General features: G+C 45.4%; 1 protein-coding gene across 6 annotated transcripts in view; it reads left to right on the top strand.

Moving 5' to 3' along the window:
- ARMC8 (armadillo repeat containing 8) overlaps nt 1-18,331 on the top strand; it is a 227,790-nt gene that overhangs the window by 9,324 nt on the left and 200,135 nt on the right. For 4 of the 6 annotated variants that reach the window (XM_045029371.1, XM_045029370.1, XM_045029367.1 and 1 more), the window contains exons 3-4: nt 755-826; nt 1,652-1,732. The exons of 1 other annotated variant lie outside the window; for it this stretch is intronic. In XM_045029371.1, coding sequence (XP_044885306.1) covers nt 755-826; nt 1,652-1,732 — 153 coding nt within the window. The remainder of the gene's footprint in view (nt 1-754; nt 827-1,651; nt 1,733-18,331) is intronic. One more of the 6 variants, XM_045029368.1, reaches the window with a different exon arrangement.

The following is an 18,331-nucleotide window of genomic DNA, read 5'->3' as shown; positions in this document are numbered from 1 at the left end:
GTCTCCACTCTACTGCTGGGGAACCTGAGGCATAGAGGCTGTTGTTTGCAGTGTTGTTGTAGCAGTGTTGATCCCAGGATATATGAGAGACAAGGTGGGTGAGATATCATCTTTTACTGGACCACCTTCTGTTGCTGGAAGACCTGAGGTCTTCAAGCTTGTTTTTTCCACCAATAGAAGTTGGTCCTACAAAAGATATTAGCCCACCTTGTCTCTTGCATACAGGTTGGGCATTAAGGTTATACAGGAAGCCTGTGGCAGACCAGGGAGTTGAACCCTTGTCTCCAGCGTCCCAGGCTTGCACCTTAATCACTGGACTTCCTCTCCTCCTTGGTAAGAAGTGACTTTTCCCTGCTCCCATCAGAACAGTGCTTATGATTTCACTTTACTGAGGTTTAATGTTTTCCCCACAGCTGACTTATTTTAGATGCTGGATGAAGTAGGTAGGCATGAACAAGTGGTCGATCTGACTTCATCAATAATGACTCACTTCCACATGTGATTCTAACGTGAAGTGGTGTGGGTTTTTGCTCATTTGAATGAATTGGGGCATAGTGGAAACCTGGAGATCTGGGTTTCGTGGCCAAAGATGTTGGAAAATACTGTGTCCTGAAGCAGTGTTCAGCCATGTAGGTGCAGCATGGAGATCTGAAAGACTTTGATAGAATCTGTGGAAACAGGGCTCAATTCTATAAAATTTACTTAGTACCTCAGCATAATTTACCAGGGTTTGTTTTTCTTTCTGGATTTACAGAGATATGAAAAATGCTGTAATTGGAAACAACAAACAAAAAGCGAACTTGATTGTTTTGGGAGCAGTTCCAAGGTATGTCCTCTGCTACTCTCCTTTTCACTAATTCACATTAGGTTGGGGATAAAGATCTCTAGATCACAGGCACTGCTTTTGACCTGATTTTGAAAGCTGTAGTTGACTGATTACTTTCCCTAATGTAACTTTGAGAGACTTGGAATATCTAACTTAATGTATTACAGAACAGGTGATTGAGTAAATATGCTTTTCATTGGGAATGTTAAGGAATTCATTAAAGCAACCTTGGCATATTGTTATGAAAACCTACCAGCCTAAGACAAAATCTAATTTCCAACTTTTACAACACTGATGATAGATAAGTGATTATATTTTACTCCCATGCTGTAGCAAATCACTTGGTGAGATGGCTAGCAGAATTTTGCAGTTTTACATTAAAGGTACCATTCTAAAGCAATAATGTAATAAATACAAAGATAACTTTAGCCTCTGTCCCTTATCCAGTTCAGAGAACAACAAAAATAAAGAAATAATTTCACAGTATCACCAACTTATTGCTTCAGCAAGTGTTAATGCTTCCTGGTTCCACTGGTGCAAATTAATGGGATGCTTCTTTTATGCTTCTCTGGTATCCAATGAGAAATGGTCATTTTGTGACTCTTCCCTTCCCCTTCACAAGGCTTGGCTGTCATTCAGCCTTTAGCTGCAGCAAGGTAACAGGATGGGGAATATGTGGAAGAGCAGAGTGCACCAATTGTACTGTCATTGTGCAGCCCACTCTTGGTCCCAACTCAGGTCCCGGTCCCCCCTCCTGAGGCAGGTTCTGGTGGCTCATGGAAAAGTGGTTTGCGTTAACAGGACCTATCTGCTCTTCCCTGGCAGGATGGTGAGCTTGCGGGGTGACCCGGTAGTCTTCCAGATTCCCCAGGAGTTTACACTGATGAAAAGGCTCTCCAAAACCTGGTGAACTTTCCCTCTTCCTTCCAAATGCAAATAGCATAAAGGAAGACCCTATCTTCAGGGTTGGTAAAAAAACAGGTATTTGCTGGAGTACAGGCAAAGTTCAGGGTAGATTCCACCCCCCAAAAAGATGCCCCTGGGGTTCTCCCTGTGGCAGAGCACTCTTCCTCTTGACCCTTCTAACAGGTGTATCTATTCTCCAGTTTTTGAATCTGGCTTTCCTTCAGATTGAGCAGACCTTACAAGCCTTTGTTTGCCCCGCATCTTCCCATCCTGTGCTATTGCTGTGGCTACAATGGATGGGGAGATCCCCCTTTTTCTGAGCCTGATACTGAAATTTCAGAGTCTATATCCCAAATTCCAGAGTCTGCCAAGATCCTCAATGTCATGAAAATATGTTGTGAGGATCCTAAAGATTCATCCTGTAACTAGAAAAAGATTCTCCATTTATCCTGATAAACTTGTAGGGAAAAGACCTTGCCTGTCTTCATTTTGTACTCCTGGGAGCATTCTGTGCTGTAAAAATAAAAATTCTGCACACTATATTTCAAAATTCTGCAAATTTTATTTGTCAAAATAATACTACATAATCATGCCAGTTTCAATTATTTTGGTAATTTATTTCAAAATACCTGTTAGCAAGTATGTCTGTAACAATATACTTACTCTCCCTCTCTTTCTCCCTCCCCCCATTCCCCCAGGAGTAGAGTTAAAGAAACCCCTGTGACAACCTAGTTCCTTTTTCTCTGTCCCCTTCCACTCCACCAGAGCCCAGCCAGGGGGCTAGGCACCCACAGTCCCTCCCCCTAAGAGCCCAGCCATGGAGCTCCCCCCCAGACAATATACCCAACCCCCTCCCCCCAGAGCCCAGTCATGGGGGGCCCCCCCTTGCCCAGACACCTGCCCCCTCTCCCTCCCAGAGCCCAGCCGTGGCTCCACCAGCCCAGACACCTGCCCCCTCCACCCCAGAGCCCAGGGATCCAGAGGGAGAAACAGCCTGATGCTTGGTCCCAGGCTTTCATGGAGTTTCCTGCATGCTGCCGTCTCCCTCCCTCAGGGGAAGCTGGGAACTGCAGCTGCCAGGAACCCTCTAGTTCAGGGGATCTCAAACTGGGGGTCAGGACCTCTCAGGGTGTTGTGAGGTTATTACATAGGGTGTCGGAAGTTGTCAGCCTCCACCCAAACCCCTGCTTTGCCTCCAGCATTTATAATGGTGTTAAATATATTAAACAGTGTTTTTAATTTATGAGGGCGGGGTCGCACTCAGAGACTTGCTAAAACTTGAGAACCACAAAACTTGAGAACCACAGCTCTAGTTCTCTCCCCCTCCCTCCAGCAGTGTCTTCTATGTCTGAGCTGGGTTCTGCTGGATCCAGTGGCTCCTAGTGGCGGCTAGCAGCACTGCAGCCAAGTTCTGTAGGGGAAAGCAAAAAGAACAGGAGTACTTGTGACACCTTAGAGACTAACAAATTTATTTGAGCATAAGCTTTTGTGGGCTAAAACCCACTTCATAGAGACTGACATGGCTACCACTCTGAAACCTGTAGGGGAAAGGAAATTCTGTGCACACAACATTCATTTCTGCAAAATTCTGCATTGCGCGGTGGTACAGAATTCCCTGAGGAGTAATTTTGATAAAGATAATGCTGGGAAGTATCATATATTAAGAATTTTAGGCCATGTTTATTAATAAATATAAGCTGGACTGGGAGACCCTTGGGAAGACTCTTCTCCCTGGCTGGATCATTCAATGACAGTGTCCCCCAAATAATCCTCTGTCCCTTTAGAGGCTGATATAATCACCCCAGGGCCTCTTAGACAGGGATAAATCAGATCACAGAATACTACTTGGGAGACTCGTTTTGCTTCCTATAATGTGGTAGTGAAATTTAAGTTAAAGAAAAGGAATGAATGAATTCCAAATCAAAGTCCTCAATGAACCTTTACAGTCCAGTTCCTTTTGGAAATCCAGCCAGCAGGCCAGGCCTTCCCAGAGTAGGGGTCAGAATAAGCATCCCCTTAATGTCAGTTCACTCTGTTCAGTAGGGTAAATTAAGGAGCCGATTTCACCCCCCCCCCAAAATAAAATAAAATAAAATAAAATGGACTGCAGTTACTCAGAGCAAATTGATTCTCTCCATAGTGACATGGGGTGTGTGTGTTACAGAATTCTTCTCTCCCTCCCACACTGGATAGCCAGATAGAAGAATTCTGTAACATTACCCCCCCACATGTCACTATGGAGAGAATCAATTTGCCCTGAGTATATATAAATAAAATCTCCCCAGCCTCGTCTTTCCTCAATGTAATTATTTTCTGTCCCTTTCCCTGTTCTTCCCTAAGCATTCTTTTGGCAAGTTTTCAATTTATCTTCTTGACAAAGGAGCCACTTACTAATTCTCCCATCCTGATTATTTCTTAGGAGCATCCTTAACTTTTTTCCATTTCTCAAAAAACAAGGGGGACACTCATCTAAAACTACAAAAGTAGTTAGTTCATTAGTCCACTGTCAAAAATTAAATGGAATCTCATGGGTCCCCCCGTCACTCCTCAGACCAACGTTTTTTCTGGTGACTATAGATGTGCAAAATACTTTTCTTCACATCTGTATACCACCAAAAGTTCCAGCTGGAGTAGCTCATTAATTTTGTGCACATCTAGGAAATGGTCAAGGTGAGATCACTTGCCTCTCTACTGGGCCTTGTTGTATCTTGTCAAGGTTCCCCCACTCCTCTCTTCCCCCAGTCCAGTTACAGATTTTACTGTGTTTGTGGATGCAGTTGGAGATGCTGGTGCATCAGTAGTCTCAGTGAAGAGATGCTCCAAACAGTGGGTTGGCCAGATACGAATGGGACGCCTCTACAAATTCTTCTTGGGATGTATCTTACCAGAGATGATAGTTTTATATGATGTGGGGAAAGTGCTTAGTTTGAAAACTACACAAGATGTCTGGTACCTAATGGAAAGAAATTTATATGTTGTTATTGTGGAACAGATACACGTTGGCTTTCAGAAACAAATCTTAGTTGTCATCTTTTGAAGACGGACTGCACAGCAGTAGCAGCCTGTGTGAACTGCCCCTGCTTAAACAAAGCAGAAAAAACATGCTTCTTGGTGGAAAGAAACCTTAAAGAAGTTCTTCAAATGATTGCTCATGTGCATTCCAATAGAGGTGTGCGCGCGCCGCATGCATAATCCATATGAAGGTTTTTCCCCTAGCGGTACCCGTTGGGTCGGCTGTGGAGACCCCTGGAGTGGCGCCTTTATATAGTGTATATAAGTCCCTGCCGCCTGCTCAGTTCCTTCTTACCGCCAGTGACGGTCGTTGGAGCAGCTGAGTCTCTTGCATTCACAAGTGCCTACCTAGTGGTTCCCTTTTCTTCGTTGTATGTAGTTGTTCGTTCCTTATATAGTAGTTTGTAGTTAGTTGGACGTACTTCGGGGGGCTTCCCATCACCGGGGTATGCCTCAGTTGCAGGGGTTTAAGGTGTGCGAGAGGTGTGCAAAACTTATGCCCACAGACGATCCGCACCCTGCCTGTCTCAGGTGTTTAGGAGAGGGCCATCAGACAAATAAGTGCCCAATTTGCAGGAGCTCTAGACCCAGGACTAAGACAGAGCGGGACTATGCTCTCCTCCTGATGCAATTGGCCCTCCGCCCACAGCCGGCACCAGAAGCAGCATCAGCATCATCAGTGTGGGATGTCCCAGCACTGAGGAAGGACTCCTCTAAGGAGCACCAGCACCGCTCCCCGACTCGTAAGGGAGTGCTACCAGGCGGCACCGCTCACAGTCCCCGGTGCCGTATAAGAAAAAGAAGGCGGACAGGGGTTGTTCCCCCATTAAGCCATGAGGGGACTCCAGCAGGGTGCGTCCTTCGGTGGGACACCCACGGTCTGGGCCTCAAGACCCGGCACCTTTGACTCCAGCCCCAATTGGAGGCCTGTTGAGTCCGGTGCTAGTGGACTCCCCAACTCGGGAGGATTTGGAGGAAGAACTCGACCTTCCCTCCATGCCAGGTACCTACGAGGCAGCGTGGGACCTCATTGCCATGACGGCGCAGTCCCCGGCACCGCAAGCTCAGGCACCATTTGTGGCATCAGCTGCAGTGTCTATCCCGGCGCCGCATGTGGCTCCGGCACCCTTTGCAGTGCCGATGGCGGTACTGCCTCTGGTTCATCACCGTGGCAAGCCTATGATGTTATGGCGCCGCTCCCTGGCACTGTCTGGCTCCGCCTCCCATGGTCGGGCACAGACGACTCGTCCGAGTCAGACGCAGAGTCTTCTGTCCCTCAGCGCAGCCACTACCGCTCCTGGCACTGGTCCTGGCACCGCAGACCGGTGGAATCATCGGCACCGGTGGTCGCCTAGCTACCCCAGTGGCACAGCCCAGTACAATAGCCATTTTGGACCCCTTGGGCCTACCATCAGACTCAGGGTCTGGGCTCCAGGCCAGCATCGGTGGCATCTGCACCCCGAACCCCTCCCCCCAAGCAATGTCGCTGCCTCGCCACACCCCCAGGGCTCCTGAGGACCCCGCATGTGACAGGGACTCTGGACTGTCACACTCAGACGCAGCACCTGAACCAGCACCATCAGTGATACTAGAGCCACTTCTAGTCACGGGAGGCTCTGAGGAACCTGACCCAGCCTCCAGAATGCCAGGAAGACCCTATCCCATGGGGCTGCTTCTTCCTCGCCAGATGAGGCTGTGGCAGGCACCACCACCTTGCCAGTGATGGACACCAAGGGATACCAGGACCTTCTTAGGAGGGTGGCCCTAAACCTCAATCGCCAGGCAGAGGAGGTCATGGAGGAGTCTGACCCAATGGTAGACATCCTTGCCCCGGAGGGTCCTTCTACGGTGGCCTTGCCCCTAATAAGAACAATCAAAAACACCACTAAGGTGCTCTGGCAGACTCCGGCCTCTCTACCATCCACCGCTAAAGGGGTGGAAAGGCGCTATTTTGTGCCACAGAAGGGGTACGCACACCTTTTCACCCAGTCCCCAGACAGTTGATGCAGCAAATCACAAAGAGTGGCAAGGACAGCCAGGTCCCGCACCTAAGTCATGGGATGCTAAGAAGATGGACCTTTTTGGCTGAAAAATCTACTAGACTGGGGGGCTCCAGCTTTGAGTGGCCAACCAGCAAGCAGTACTCAGCCGCTATGCTTTCAACTCTTGGAGCTCGTTGGCAAAGTTCCAGGAGTTGCTCCCAGCTGACTTGTGCAAAGAGTTTAGCACGCTCCTTGAGGAGGGCAGTGTGGTCTCCAGAACCTCCCTCCAGGCTGTGTTAGACATGGCAGATTCGGCGGCTCGGACCATGGCCACTGCCATTACAATGAGGCACAGTGCGTGGCTCCAGGTATCGATACTACCTGAGGTCCAGAACACAATTCAGGACCTCCCCTTTGACTGTGCAGGCCTGTTTGCCCAAAATATGGATTCTTGCCTGCACAGCCTTAAGGACTCGCGAGTGACTTGAAGTCTTTGGGGATCCGCACCTCAAAGAAAGCCTTTTAAGCCTCAGCCCCCGTCCTGCTTCTACTCTGGGCCTCCTAGGTGAGACTTGTCAAGGAGACGGGGCAGAAGTAATAGGAGATGCCCACCACAATCCTCCTTAGGCCAAGGCCAGGGTTCAACCAAACAGCCCCCTGACCCAAAACCAAACTTTTGAAGAGGCGCCCAAGGACGGAGCATCAGTTTCAGTCTTGGATCCTTACCCCCACTTTGTGAATTGACTCTCCCACTTCTGCCGGGCTTGGGCACAGATCACGTCAGATCACTGGGTCCTCAGCATGGTAGGAGTGGGATATTGTATCCAGTTCTGTTCCCTCCCACCACCCTTTCTTGTCCCTCTTCAGGGACCCTTCTCACGAACAACTCCTCTTGCAGGAGGTGCAATCACTCCTCACTCTAGGGGCAATAGAGGGAGTTCCTCAGGAATTCAGGGGCAAGGGGTTCTACTCCCGCTGTTTCCTCATCCCCAAGGCCAAGGGTGGGCTTCAGCCTATCCTGGATCTGCGAGACCTCCACATATTAATAAGGAAAGTGAAGTTTTGCATGCCGCCATCATTCCTTCCTTGGATCTGGGGGACTGGTACGCCGCCCTCAACTTGAAAGATGCGTACTTCCATATATCCATTATCCCTGCCCACAGACAATTCCTGAGATTCTGGTCAGTGGCCAGCACTACCAGTTCAGGGTGCTCCTGTTTGGGCTCTCAGTGGCCCCCTGAGTATTCACAAAGTGTATGGCGGTCGTGGCAGCCTTCCTCCGCAAATGTCAGGTGCAAGTGTTACCTTACCTGGACAACTGGCTCATCAAGGCCGGGTCGCAAGCACAGGCCACAGAGCATGTCTCTGGCCCTGGCCACATACTGCAGGCTGGACCTCATATTGAATGTGCCCAAATCCACACTGGCCCCGACGTAGAGAATAGAATTAATAGGAGCTCTTTTGGACTCCATGCAGGCCAGGGTGTTCCTGCCCGAGCTGCGCTTCCAAGCACTCAGTCATTATTGAAAACCTTTGCCGATTTCCCACAACCACGGCCAGAAATTGCATGAAACTATTGGGGCATATGGCAGCCTGCACATATGTGTCCCAGCATGCCAGGTTACGCCTTTGGCCCCTCCTGGCGTGGGTGCACAGGCCAGGCAGGGACCTACTGGACGCGATAGTTACCTTCCCCTCTCGGATCCTCGAGTCTCTCCACTGGTGGCTGCAACCACAAGTTGTCTGTGCGGGAATACCCTTTGCCAAACCCCAACCTACGCTATCCCTAGTCACAGATGGCTTGGCGCTCAGTTTGGGAGCGCACCTGGGCAATATCAGAACCCAAGGCCTATGGTCCCACACACTATCACTGCATATCAACGTAAGGGAGCTGAGGGCGCTTTGTCTGGCATGCCAAGCATTCCAGGCCCGCCTGCAAGGCGCATGTGTGTCAGTGCTGATGGACGACACCATAGTGAAGTTCTATATAAACAAACAGGGTGGTGCTCGCGCCTCTCCCCTGTGCCAAGGAGCCCTCGGGCTATGGGATTTTTGCATCGCCCACTTGATACACCTAGAGGCATCACACCTTCCAGGAGCACAAAACGAGCTAGCCGATCGCCTCAGCCACTCGTTTCACGGTCACGAATGGTCCCTCAGGCGAGAGATCACGCAAACAATATTCCAGAGGTGGGGCTCTCCCCACATAGACCTGTTCACGACTTGGAGCAACAGGAAGTGCCAGCGGTTCTGCTCTTTCCTGAATCACAGCCCAGGATCCATCGCGGATGCCTTTCGCCTTTCCTGGATGTGTCACTTGCTGTACGCATTCCCGCCCTTCCCTCTCATACACAAAGTCGTCCTCAAGACTTGCCGGTACGGGGCTTCCTTGATCCTCATCATGCCAATGTGGCCCTACCAGCACTGGTTCACCATGTTGAACCTCTCAGTGGACAGACCACTATCTCTTCCCATGTGCCCGACCCTAATCACATAGGACCGTGGCCATCGGCAACACCCCAATCTGGAGTCCCTCCACCTCATGATATGGAAACTCCATGGCTGAACCCTCTTGAGCTTCAGTGTTTGGACCCAGCGAGGGAGGTCCTGCTGAGAAGTAGGAAACCCTCCACTCGTGCCACGTACGTGGCAAAGTGGAAGAATTTTTCCATCTGGTCTCTGCAGAGGGGAACCGAACAGCAGCTAGCACCAATTCCCCTTATTTTGGGCTACCTGTTATACCTCAAGCAGCAGGGGTTGGCAATATTATCTCTTAGGGTACACCTGGCTGCCATTTCGGCCTTTCACCCAGAGGCAGCGGATAGGTCAGTCTTCGGTAATCCCACGGTGGGCTGGTTTCTCAAGGGCTTGGACAGACTTTATTTCCAGGTATGACGGCCAGTGGGACCTCAATCTGGTCCTGTCCGCACTCATGGGGGCCCCCTTTCGAGCCCATGGCAACCTGCCCTCTGTCCTACATTTCCTGGAAAGTGGCCTTTCTGGTGGCCATAACATCAGCCAGAAGGGTATCTGAGCTCAGAGCGCTGACTTCCGAGCCCTCCATATGGTCTTTTATAAAGACAAGGTGCAGCTATGCCCTCACCCTGCATTTCTGCCAAAGGTAGTCTCCCAGTTTCATGTGAACCACAACATATTTTTACCTGTGTTCTTCCCTAAGCCCCATGCCAGTAACAGAGAACGCATGTTCCATTCCCTGGATGTTAGGCGTGCTCTAGCATTCTACACTGACCGCACAAAGCCATTTCGTAAGTCACCACAGCTCTTTATTAGAATCACAGAAAGGATGAGGGGGCTCCCGATCTTGTCCCATCGCATTTCATCATGGATCACATCCTGCATCAGGACTTGTTACGATCTGGCTAAAATTCCAGCCCCTCCGCTTACAGCACACTCCACAAGAGGGCAGGCGTTGTCTGCAGCATTCCTGGCACAGGTCCCTATCCAGGACATATGCAAGGCAGCAACGTGGTCTTCCATCCACACCTTCACGTCACACTATGCCATGATCCAGCAGGCGAGGACAATGCAGCCTTTGGCAGGGCAGTTATGCACTCAGCAACCAGGTGATCTCCGATCCCTCCCCCAGGGAAACTGCTTGGAAGTCATCTATTGGAATGCACACGAGCAATCACTCGAAGAAGAAAAAACGGTTACCTACCTCTCGTAACTGTTGTTCTTTGAGATGTGTTGCTCATGTCCATTCCAAATCCCGCCCGCCTCCCCTCTGTCGGAGTATTCCAGCAAGAAGGAACTGAGCAGGCGGCGAGTTGGCAGGGACCTATATACACTGCCATAAAAGCGCCACTCCAGGGGTCTCCACAGCCAACCCGACGGGTACCACTAGGGGAAAAACCTTTCGACGATCGTGCACGCAGTGCGCACACACTTATTGGAATGGACGTGAGCAACACATCTCGAAGAGCAACAGTTATGAAAGGTAGGTAACCATTTTTCCTTCCAGCTCCCCTCGTAGTATTAAAGGAAATCACTGAGGAAGACTAGCTGAGTTAAATCCATCTAGGTGAATGGGCTCTTAAGAGGAACACCTTTCAGCTGTTCACCGCAAGGAACAACAGAAAGATGGATAAGTTTAATAGTGTATATGGAGGCCATGAAATGATCATGTAGGATGCTGGCTTGATTCCTTGAAGTTAGGTTGCCATTTGTGTTCACTCCTGGACATTTAATCTGTGGAGAATGCTAGGAAAAATAAGATCAGGCATCTTAGTAGTAATTGAAAATCTTATCCAGGAGCTGGGCCCCATTGTACTAAGCACTTTACAGTCATTCTGCCCCAAGAAGGTACAATAGAAAAAAAAATCCTATTGGTATGTGGTTTTTGTCCACCACAAAACCGGAGGGTAACGATTTCCTCTCCTCTGCTGAAGGATATGTTGACCTAAGGCCCTTCCCCATATCCTGACAAGGCTTCTTTTTCTATGGACCTGATTTGTGAGAGAAACATGTTGAGACTTGATCGAGGAAAGTTATTAAAATGTTCTTGTTGCCTAGAAAGAGGGGCACTTCAATAATATTAACAGGGTTTGGATTATGTTCTCCCGGTGGCATGCTTATAGAAAAGCTTTGCCTAAAGGAGTTGTACTTTCCTACTGTCATTAGTTTTTCCTTTTTAAAATTTCTTTTTGCACCCAGATTAAATGTCTAAAGAGATTAAGGAAGAGTCCTGGTGTGCTCTTGCACCTAGTGTTCCATCTTTGAGGAAATATTGCTTATTTAAGTGTATTTCTAGGTTCCATGTACCTCCCTGGAGCCTTAAGGTAGTACTTACAGTTCTTTGTCACTCTCCTCTCTTCCTGCTCACCCTACTTTCTTGGAAGATAGCATTTTTGTGGTTGAGACCTTGGCCAGGAAGTTGAGGCAGCTGACCATGCATTCTTGTGTATCCTCTCATGATTTTTTATTTGGTTAAAGTAGTGATGGCCACATGCTAGAACTTCCTTCCCAAAGTCTTCTCTCCCTTTCACCATAATTGTAATCAGAACCATCTGCCCTATGAGGTACATTAGACTGAAATCATGTGGCAGAGTCCACAGATTGAGATGACGCTGCTTCTGAATCCATCACTATTTTAAGACACTTTAAGATTGGTAGGTTATGGAGGGACCAAAGAGTCCCTTAAGAAGCAAGCCAGAGGGATTGAGGGTAGCAGGATGACCATGGCTGTCAGGGGCCTTGGGTCATCCAGTTTCATTGCCCACCTCTGTTCTGACCCTTTAACAGAACTTACAGTTAAGATGTGAAAGAGCACATTGTTTCTCATTTGTCCTTCCATACCCCCCAGTCTGCTGCTCTGCAAGCTGCCTACCAGCCACATGTCATGCCCCCAAATTTGTTACCTCAGAACAGGAGACCCATATTGGAAGCACTTTGTATACAATGGCAAGCTGGGTCCGAGTTCTGTGGCAAGGACCCTGGGTTCTGTGGCACATTGATCTTCTGCAGACTTCTGAACCTCATAATTGCATTGTAGAAGCTTTTGCGAGTATGTGTAGGGGGAATCTTTTTTGACAGCTGGGTAGTGGACGAGTGGTACTCTTGGTACCCAGGAAAATGTGGGAGTTGGACTTATTTTTTGGAATCCAGGAGGCAGATGAGGCTTTCAGTCCTAGTGATGCATATCCCCTTACCTTCTTCTGTTGGGCAGGGATGGAGGGAACGTTACATTATGGGGTCAAGGTCGTCTGAATGCATTTTCCCCATTCCAGCAGTTTAGCAGCATCTAGATGCCATGCCCTATGCCACTATCTCCAAGAATAGGTAAGCACAATAACTTGATTCTGCTAGTTTAATCATCAGGGAAAGTTTTAATATTTAAAAAGTCACTAAGCTTCAGAGCTAATGCTTCATTGAATAGTTCGCACTCTGATCTGAGCTACTGCACACTGAGACAACTATCACTGCATCATCACAAACCTAAGGCAGAGAAGTTAGTTACAATCTCAAATTTATTCAGCCAGAACCTTTAACCAAACACTTAAAATCTATTTTTATTCATTTGATGGACTTTTGGCCTTCAGCTGATTGATTTTTAGGTGTCAGATGGATTTACTCTTCTAGAGAAACTCATGTCATGGTGATCTGTGGTGTAAAGGGGAATCCTACAAAACTGCAGACTTAGCCCAGTCAAAAGTTGCTAGAAAATAATATTGTGAGTGTGATATCTTCTTTTTTGTTTTTTAAAAAACTTGGCTATTAACACAATTTCCAGAATTCATGGAAGACACTCTGCTGCTCATGTGAAATGCGTGGCAGTGGACAATGTGTCTTTGTCCATATAGAATTCCTATTGCTAGATTGCTCTGTAAAATGCAACATGAGGAGATACAAAACTTTTCTTCTTTGTCTAACAAGGAATGCTTATATTAAAGATGACTTGTTTTGAATTACTTCGCAGCTTGCAGGTAACTGACCTGAACCTTGGCTGAGGCTATATTAACATCCCTGGAGTGAAATACTTTAGAGAGGCAATTGGAACATCTCTTTGGGAAATATCTTAAAAATACATAAAGAAAGCTAGTTTTATTACTCACTTGCTGGCAGAGCTATAGTTGATCAAGAGCTGGTGTATATCAGACCTTGATCATGGGAGTCCTTGTATTCTTTGACTGATAGACTTGAAATCTGGGATAGCTGATGACATCACACAGGAAATAAAGACTGCTTTAGGAGTTTTGGGAACCAAGACAGTTCAAATAAGTGAGGAACCTCAGTTTAGATAATTCAGCAGTGAATATAGGCTGTTCAAATGGCATGCAGGCTATTCTGGATCTCAAATGATCCCTCTCTTTAAAGGTTAGAATGTATTTGTAGACATTTTCAAATTTTACTGTTTAAGTCCCAAAAGTTGATGGCAACATCAAGCTCTTTCTGATGTCTTAGAGGCAATTTTGAACTATTTTTAGAGGTGTATGCTGGGTTGCTAGTGAGACCAAAGCACTTAAGACAATTACATTTGTCTGTCACTCATTTAAAGTATATTGCAGTATATCTTCAGGATGGCCACTTTGAAGAAGTAAATGTTTCTGGATCTTGAGAGACAAAGCTGCAGGAAAAGCAGAACTAATTTTTGAAGCTGACATAGTGAATTTTATTATAATAGGGATTCTAAGGTTCACTAATCAACATTAATTTAATTTCAGTGCTTTGACTTCACACAGTGACCTACTAACTTTTGTTTAATGCACATTTTGGAAATGTACAAGTTGTCAATTGGTTAGTCATCTTTGCATAGGTATTGAATGAGGAGGAAAAACTGTGTGCCGTACACCATTCATTGCCTCTGAAATTGCACTTAATTACTACAAAATCCATAACACATGCCAAGGCACAAGTGTGCTCAACATAGCTGTTAACCATCAGGCCACCTGCTTTTCAGGATATATAGCTCATGGTAGAAAGTTATTCTCATTCCTTTATAGGCCTGTAGTGGTAGAATGTGTATTTCACAATGAACTTAATCAAAACAAACCCTCGTTTAGCAAATCATACTTCGGCTTGATGCAGAAACAAGTATTTGGTTCAAGTGTTGCTTCTTTCCAGCCCCATCGGGCTGTTTTCTATTGGCTTGCAATGAAACCAGGAACAAAAATTTTTTGTTAATGCAATCACAGTTGAACACTCAACAACTGGAAGTGCTTAGTGGATGGCGAGATTAGTGATATAAAAATACCAAGTGGAAAAGTTGATAGCAATGTATATAAATTAGAAGTTAAATTCAGACAAGGGAATCTGAAAGTAACCATGAAAAATCCCTGGCCAGTAGAATTAAGGACAATAAAAAGGAATTTTTTAAATTTATCAGGAATCCAAACAGTGACTTAGATCAGTTATTAGATGAAGATGGTAAAATTGTCATCAATGATGTAGCCAAGGCAGAAGTGTTGAACTGATACCTCTGTTTTGTATGTGGAAAGAAGCAAGATGACATTTTCATATATAATGATGAAGTACTTTAAATTTAAACAGTGACTGAGGAGGATGTAAAACTGCATCTGCTAAAGCTAAACATTTTTAAAATAAGCAGGTCTGGATGACTTGCACCCAAGAGTTTTTAAAAGAATTGGTCAAATAGCTCTGTGACCCACTGATAACTTTTAATAAATCTTGAAACCCTAGGGAAGTTGTGCTAATATTTTTTAAAAAAGGTAAATGGGATGACCTGGGTAATTGGATCTGTTTGCAAGACATTGTTCCTGGGCCACATAACTGAATGGCTGGTATAGGACTGAATAAAGAATAGTACGATAATAATGCCAGTCAACTTGATGTTATGGGAAATAGGTTTTGTCAAATGAACTTGATATTGTTTTAGATTATAAATTTGGTTGATAATGATAACTGACGTGGACTTCTGAAATGCTTTTGACTTAGTGCTGCATGGTACTCTAATTTAAAAATTAGCATTATATGAAATCAGTTTGAACATTAAATGGATTAAAAGCGGACTGATTTAAAAATGTACTTAATATAGAAGTACCATATAATTGAGGTATTTTTCTAATGGGGTGCCCACAGGTATTGGTTCTTGGTACAATATTATTGACTATTGGAAGAAAATATATAATTGCTGATAGTCTGTAGAAGAATGAGATTGGTAGGGTGGTATCAGTGAGGTTAGGTCATTGCACCCAGTTTAAGACTGATCTCCATCACTTGGTATCAATCAAACATGCATGTTAATACCACCAAATGTAAAGTCATGCAGCTAACAAAGAAGTTACTCCTGGGGGAATTCTGCGCCACTACGCAATGCAGAATTTTGCAGAAATTAATGTGTGTGCAGAATTTCCTTTCCCCAGCAGAAATGGGCTGCAGTGCTGCTAGCCACTACTAGGGGCCACTGGACTCAGCAAAGCCCAGCTTTCACATAGAAAACACTACTGGGAGAAGGAAGAGGGAGCTAGAGGGTTCCTGGCAGCTGCAGATCACAGCATACCCTGAGGGGAGGAGAAGGTGGCACGCAGGAAACTGCATGCAAGCATGGGACTGAGCATCAGGCTGTTTCTCCCTCTGGATCCCTGGGCTCAAGGTCGGGGATGGGGACGGGTGTCTGGGCAAGGGGGGGGGCATAGCTAGCCTGTGGAGCAGGTGGCGGGTATCTGGGCTGGGGGGGACGGGGACGGTTGGGCTCTGGGTAAGAGGGGTTTTGGGTGTATTGGCTGGGTGGAGCCCCTGCAGGTGAGCTCTGGGGCGGTGGGGTTGTGGGTGTCTGGCCCCCTGGCTGGGCTCTGTGGGGAGGGAAAGTGGGCAGAAAAACAAGAACTGGGTTGTCATAGGGGTTTCTTTAATTCTCTACTCTCTGGGGAATTTTTGTGTGTGTGTATATTATTACAGACATACTTGCTCACAGATATTTTGAAATAAATTAACAAAATAATTGAAACTGGTGTGATTATGTAGTGTTATCTTGACAAATAAAATTTGCAGAATTTTAAAATATTGCGTTAAAAACTTTTAGTTTTTTGGTGCAGAATTCTCCCAGGAGTAAAAAGTTTAGGTCATACTTTCGGTATCCTGAACATGATCTTCCAATGTGATGCTGTGGCTAAAAAGGCTGATATGGTACTTGGGTATATAAGCAGGGGAATATCAAATTGGAGTAGGAAGGTGATATTACCTTTGTAATATGGCTTTGGTGAGAGCATTAGAGGAATACTGTGTTCCATTGTGGTCATATTTCAGAATGAATGAAGGAGAAGTGGAGAGGATTCAGAGAAGAACTATAAGAATAACTTTAAATCTGGAAAACATTCTACAATAAAATTAAGGGAGCTGAATCCATTTAGTTTATTAAAGAAATGAGAGTTGACTTGAATAGAGACCATGTTTTGCTGTCACAGAGAGAAGATATTTTAATTGTTTACTAGCAGCTGATGGAATAACAAGGGCTAATGATTGGAGGTTAAAATCAGCTAAAATCGAACTGGAAATAAGATGCACACTTCTAAAAGTGATGGTAATTAACCACTGAACAGCTTACTGAGGAATGTGGTGAATTCTCCATCACTGGAAGTCTTTAAATCAAGATTGGATGTGTTTCTAAAGATATGCTTTATGCCCAACTAGCTTCCTATTTGCTACAGTATGCAGTTCAGGATGCTGATTATGATCTGTATTGTCTGGGTCCTGGCTGCCAAAGGGACTCTCTTTTTCCCTGTTTACTATCCTGATAACTAACATCAGCCAAGGTGCTTCATTTATCATCTAGATTTGAATTAATATAGTCAGGATGTTCTCAGTGGAATCTTAAATGCTGGAATTTGCCAGAGCTCAGCTTGCAGAAGGAGTTGTTTGGGGATGCTGTTATGTACAAGGATGGTTTGGAATGTTAGTATTTGTCCTTATTGGTGTATTATTGCTTATTTTAGACATGGTTGTGGGATTTTTGTTGATGTAAATGTATGAGATATAGACGTGGTTTTTTTTTCCTGATGAAATGGATTTTAGCTTTGGGGATAAGTGCTACAAATTGTATATGCTGATACTTGGTATTTGTTACAGACGTAACTGATAAATCTAATTTTTCCTGACAAAAATATTTTAGGTGCCCTGTGCAATTTAGATCTTAAATGTGGCAGCAGAGTTAATGCAATATTCTAGAATATTCAGAGTTTAAAGAATCAGAAGAAGTGGGTATTCACCCACGAAAGCTCATGCTGCAAAACGTCTGTTAGTCTATAAGGTGCCACAGGATTCTTTGCTGCTTTTACAGATCCAGACTAACACGGCTACCCCTCTGAGAGTTTAAAGGGGTAAACTAAAATAAGCTTTTGAACACTAATTATCTGTCTTCTGTTAACTATTTCTTCAGAGAAGTGGGCATATTCTCTGATGCTCTTCACATTATTTGATTTCTAGATAATTGATCGGAATATGGTATGTTTGTGTACTGTGTAAAAGGTACAAGAAATTCTGATTTTGTGTTACATGTTTGATAATCTAAAACATTTTATAAAGAGAGGCCATATTGTAAGGCGTCTGCATAGGGATGCAGTGTTGAGATTGGATGTCCAACCTTCATGTTTCTAGACTTTGAATGCTTGATTTCTCAACCAATTAGTATTAGTATTGTATGAATTTCCATTTTTTGGAAAAAATTAGCTGTACGTTTTTCTGAAACTATACCAACTTTGATCTCGTTTTTCAACTTGAGGGCACTGATTCTCCCTGCAACTGTTTCTAACTCCAGGCCATCTTGCGTCTTCCCGAGTGCAGCTAACAATCTTCTACTTCATGGTGCTTTTGAGTTTAAATGTTCATAACCTAAACCTTATTGACTGTTTTCTTTGGAGTTAAGTTTTTAGAGCTGTGTAAGACGTACAAACAATGGTAGAAGAACTATTTATATTTAAATTTGGCTAATTTGTCCTAAACTTGGGGAGGACCTTAAGAAGGACCAAGGTCTCTTGGACTCTGCAGTAACTTGGTCCTAAATGTTGCTGCAAGGTTTCTGGATTCTGTGGCATCTTCTTTTAAACAAAATACCCCTCCCCCCAAAAATCAGCTAGTTAAAGGTAAAAATAATACAATAATATAATCTTCCTGTACCTTTGTTATATTATTT

This window comes from Mauremys mutica, chromosome 9, assembly GCF_020497125.1.
Source record: "Mauremys mutica isolate MM-2020 ecotype Southern chromosome 9, ASM2049712v1, whole genome shotgun sequence".
In the NCBI taxonomy this organism is placed as follows: Eukaryota; Metazoa; Chordata; order Testudines; family Geoemydidae; genus Mauremys; species Mauremys mutica.
This window is presented reverse-complemented; position numbering and strand designations above follow the sequence as displayed.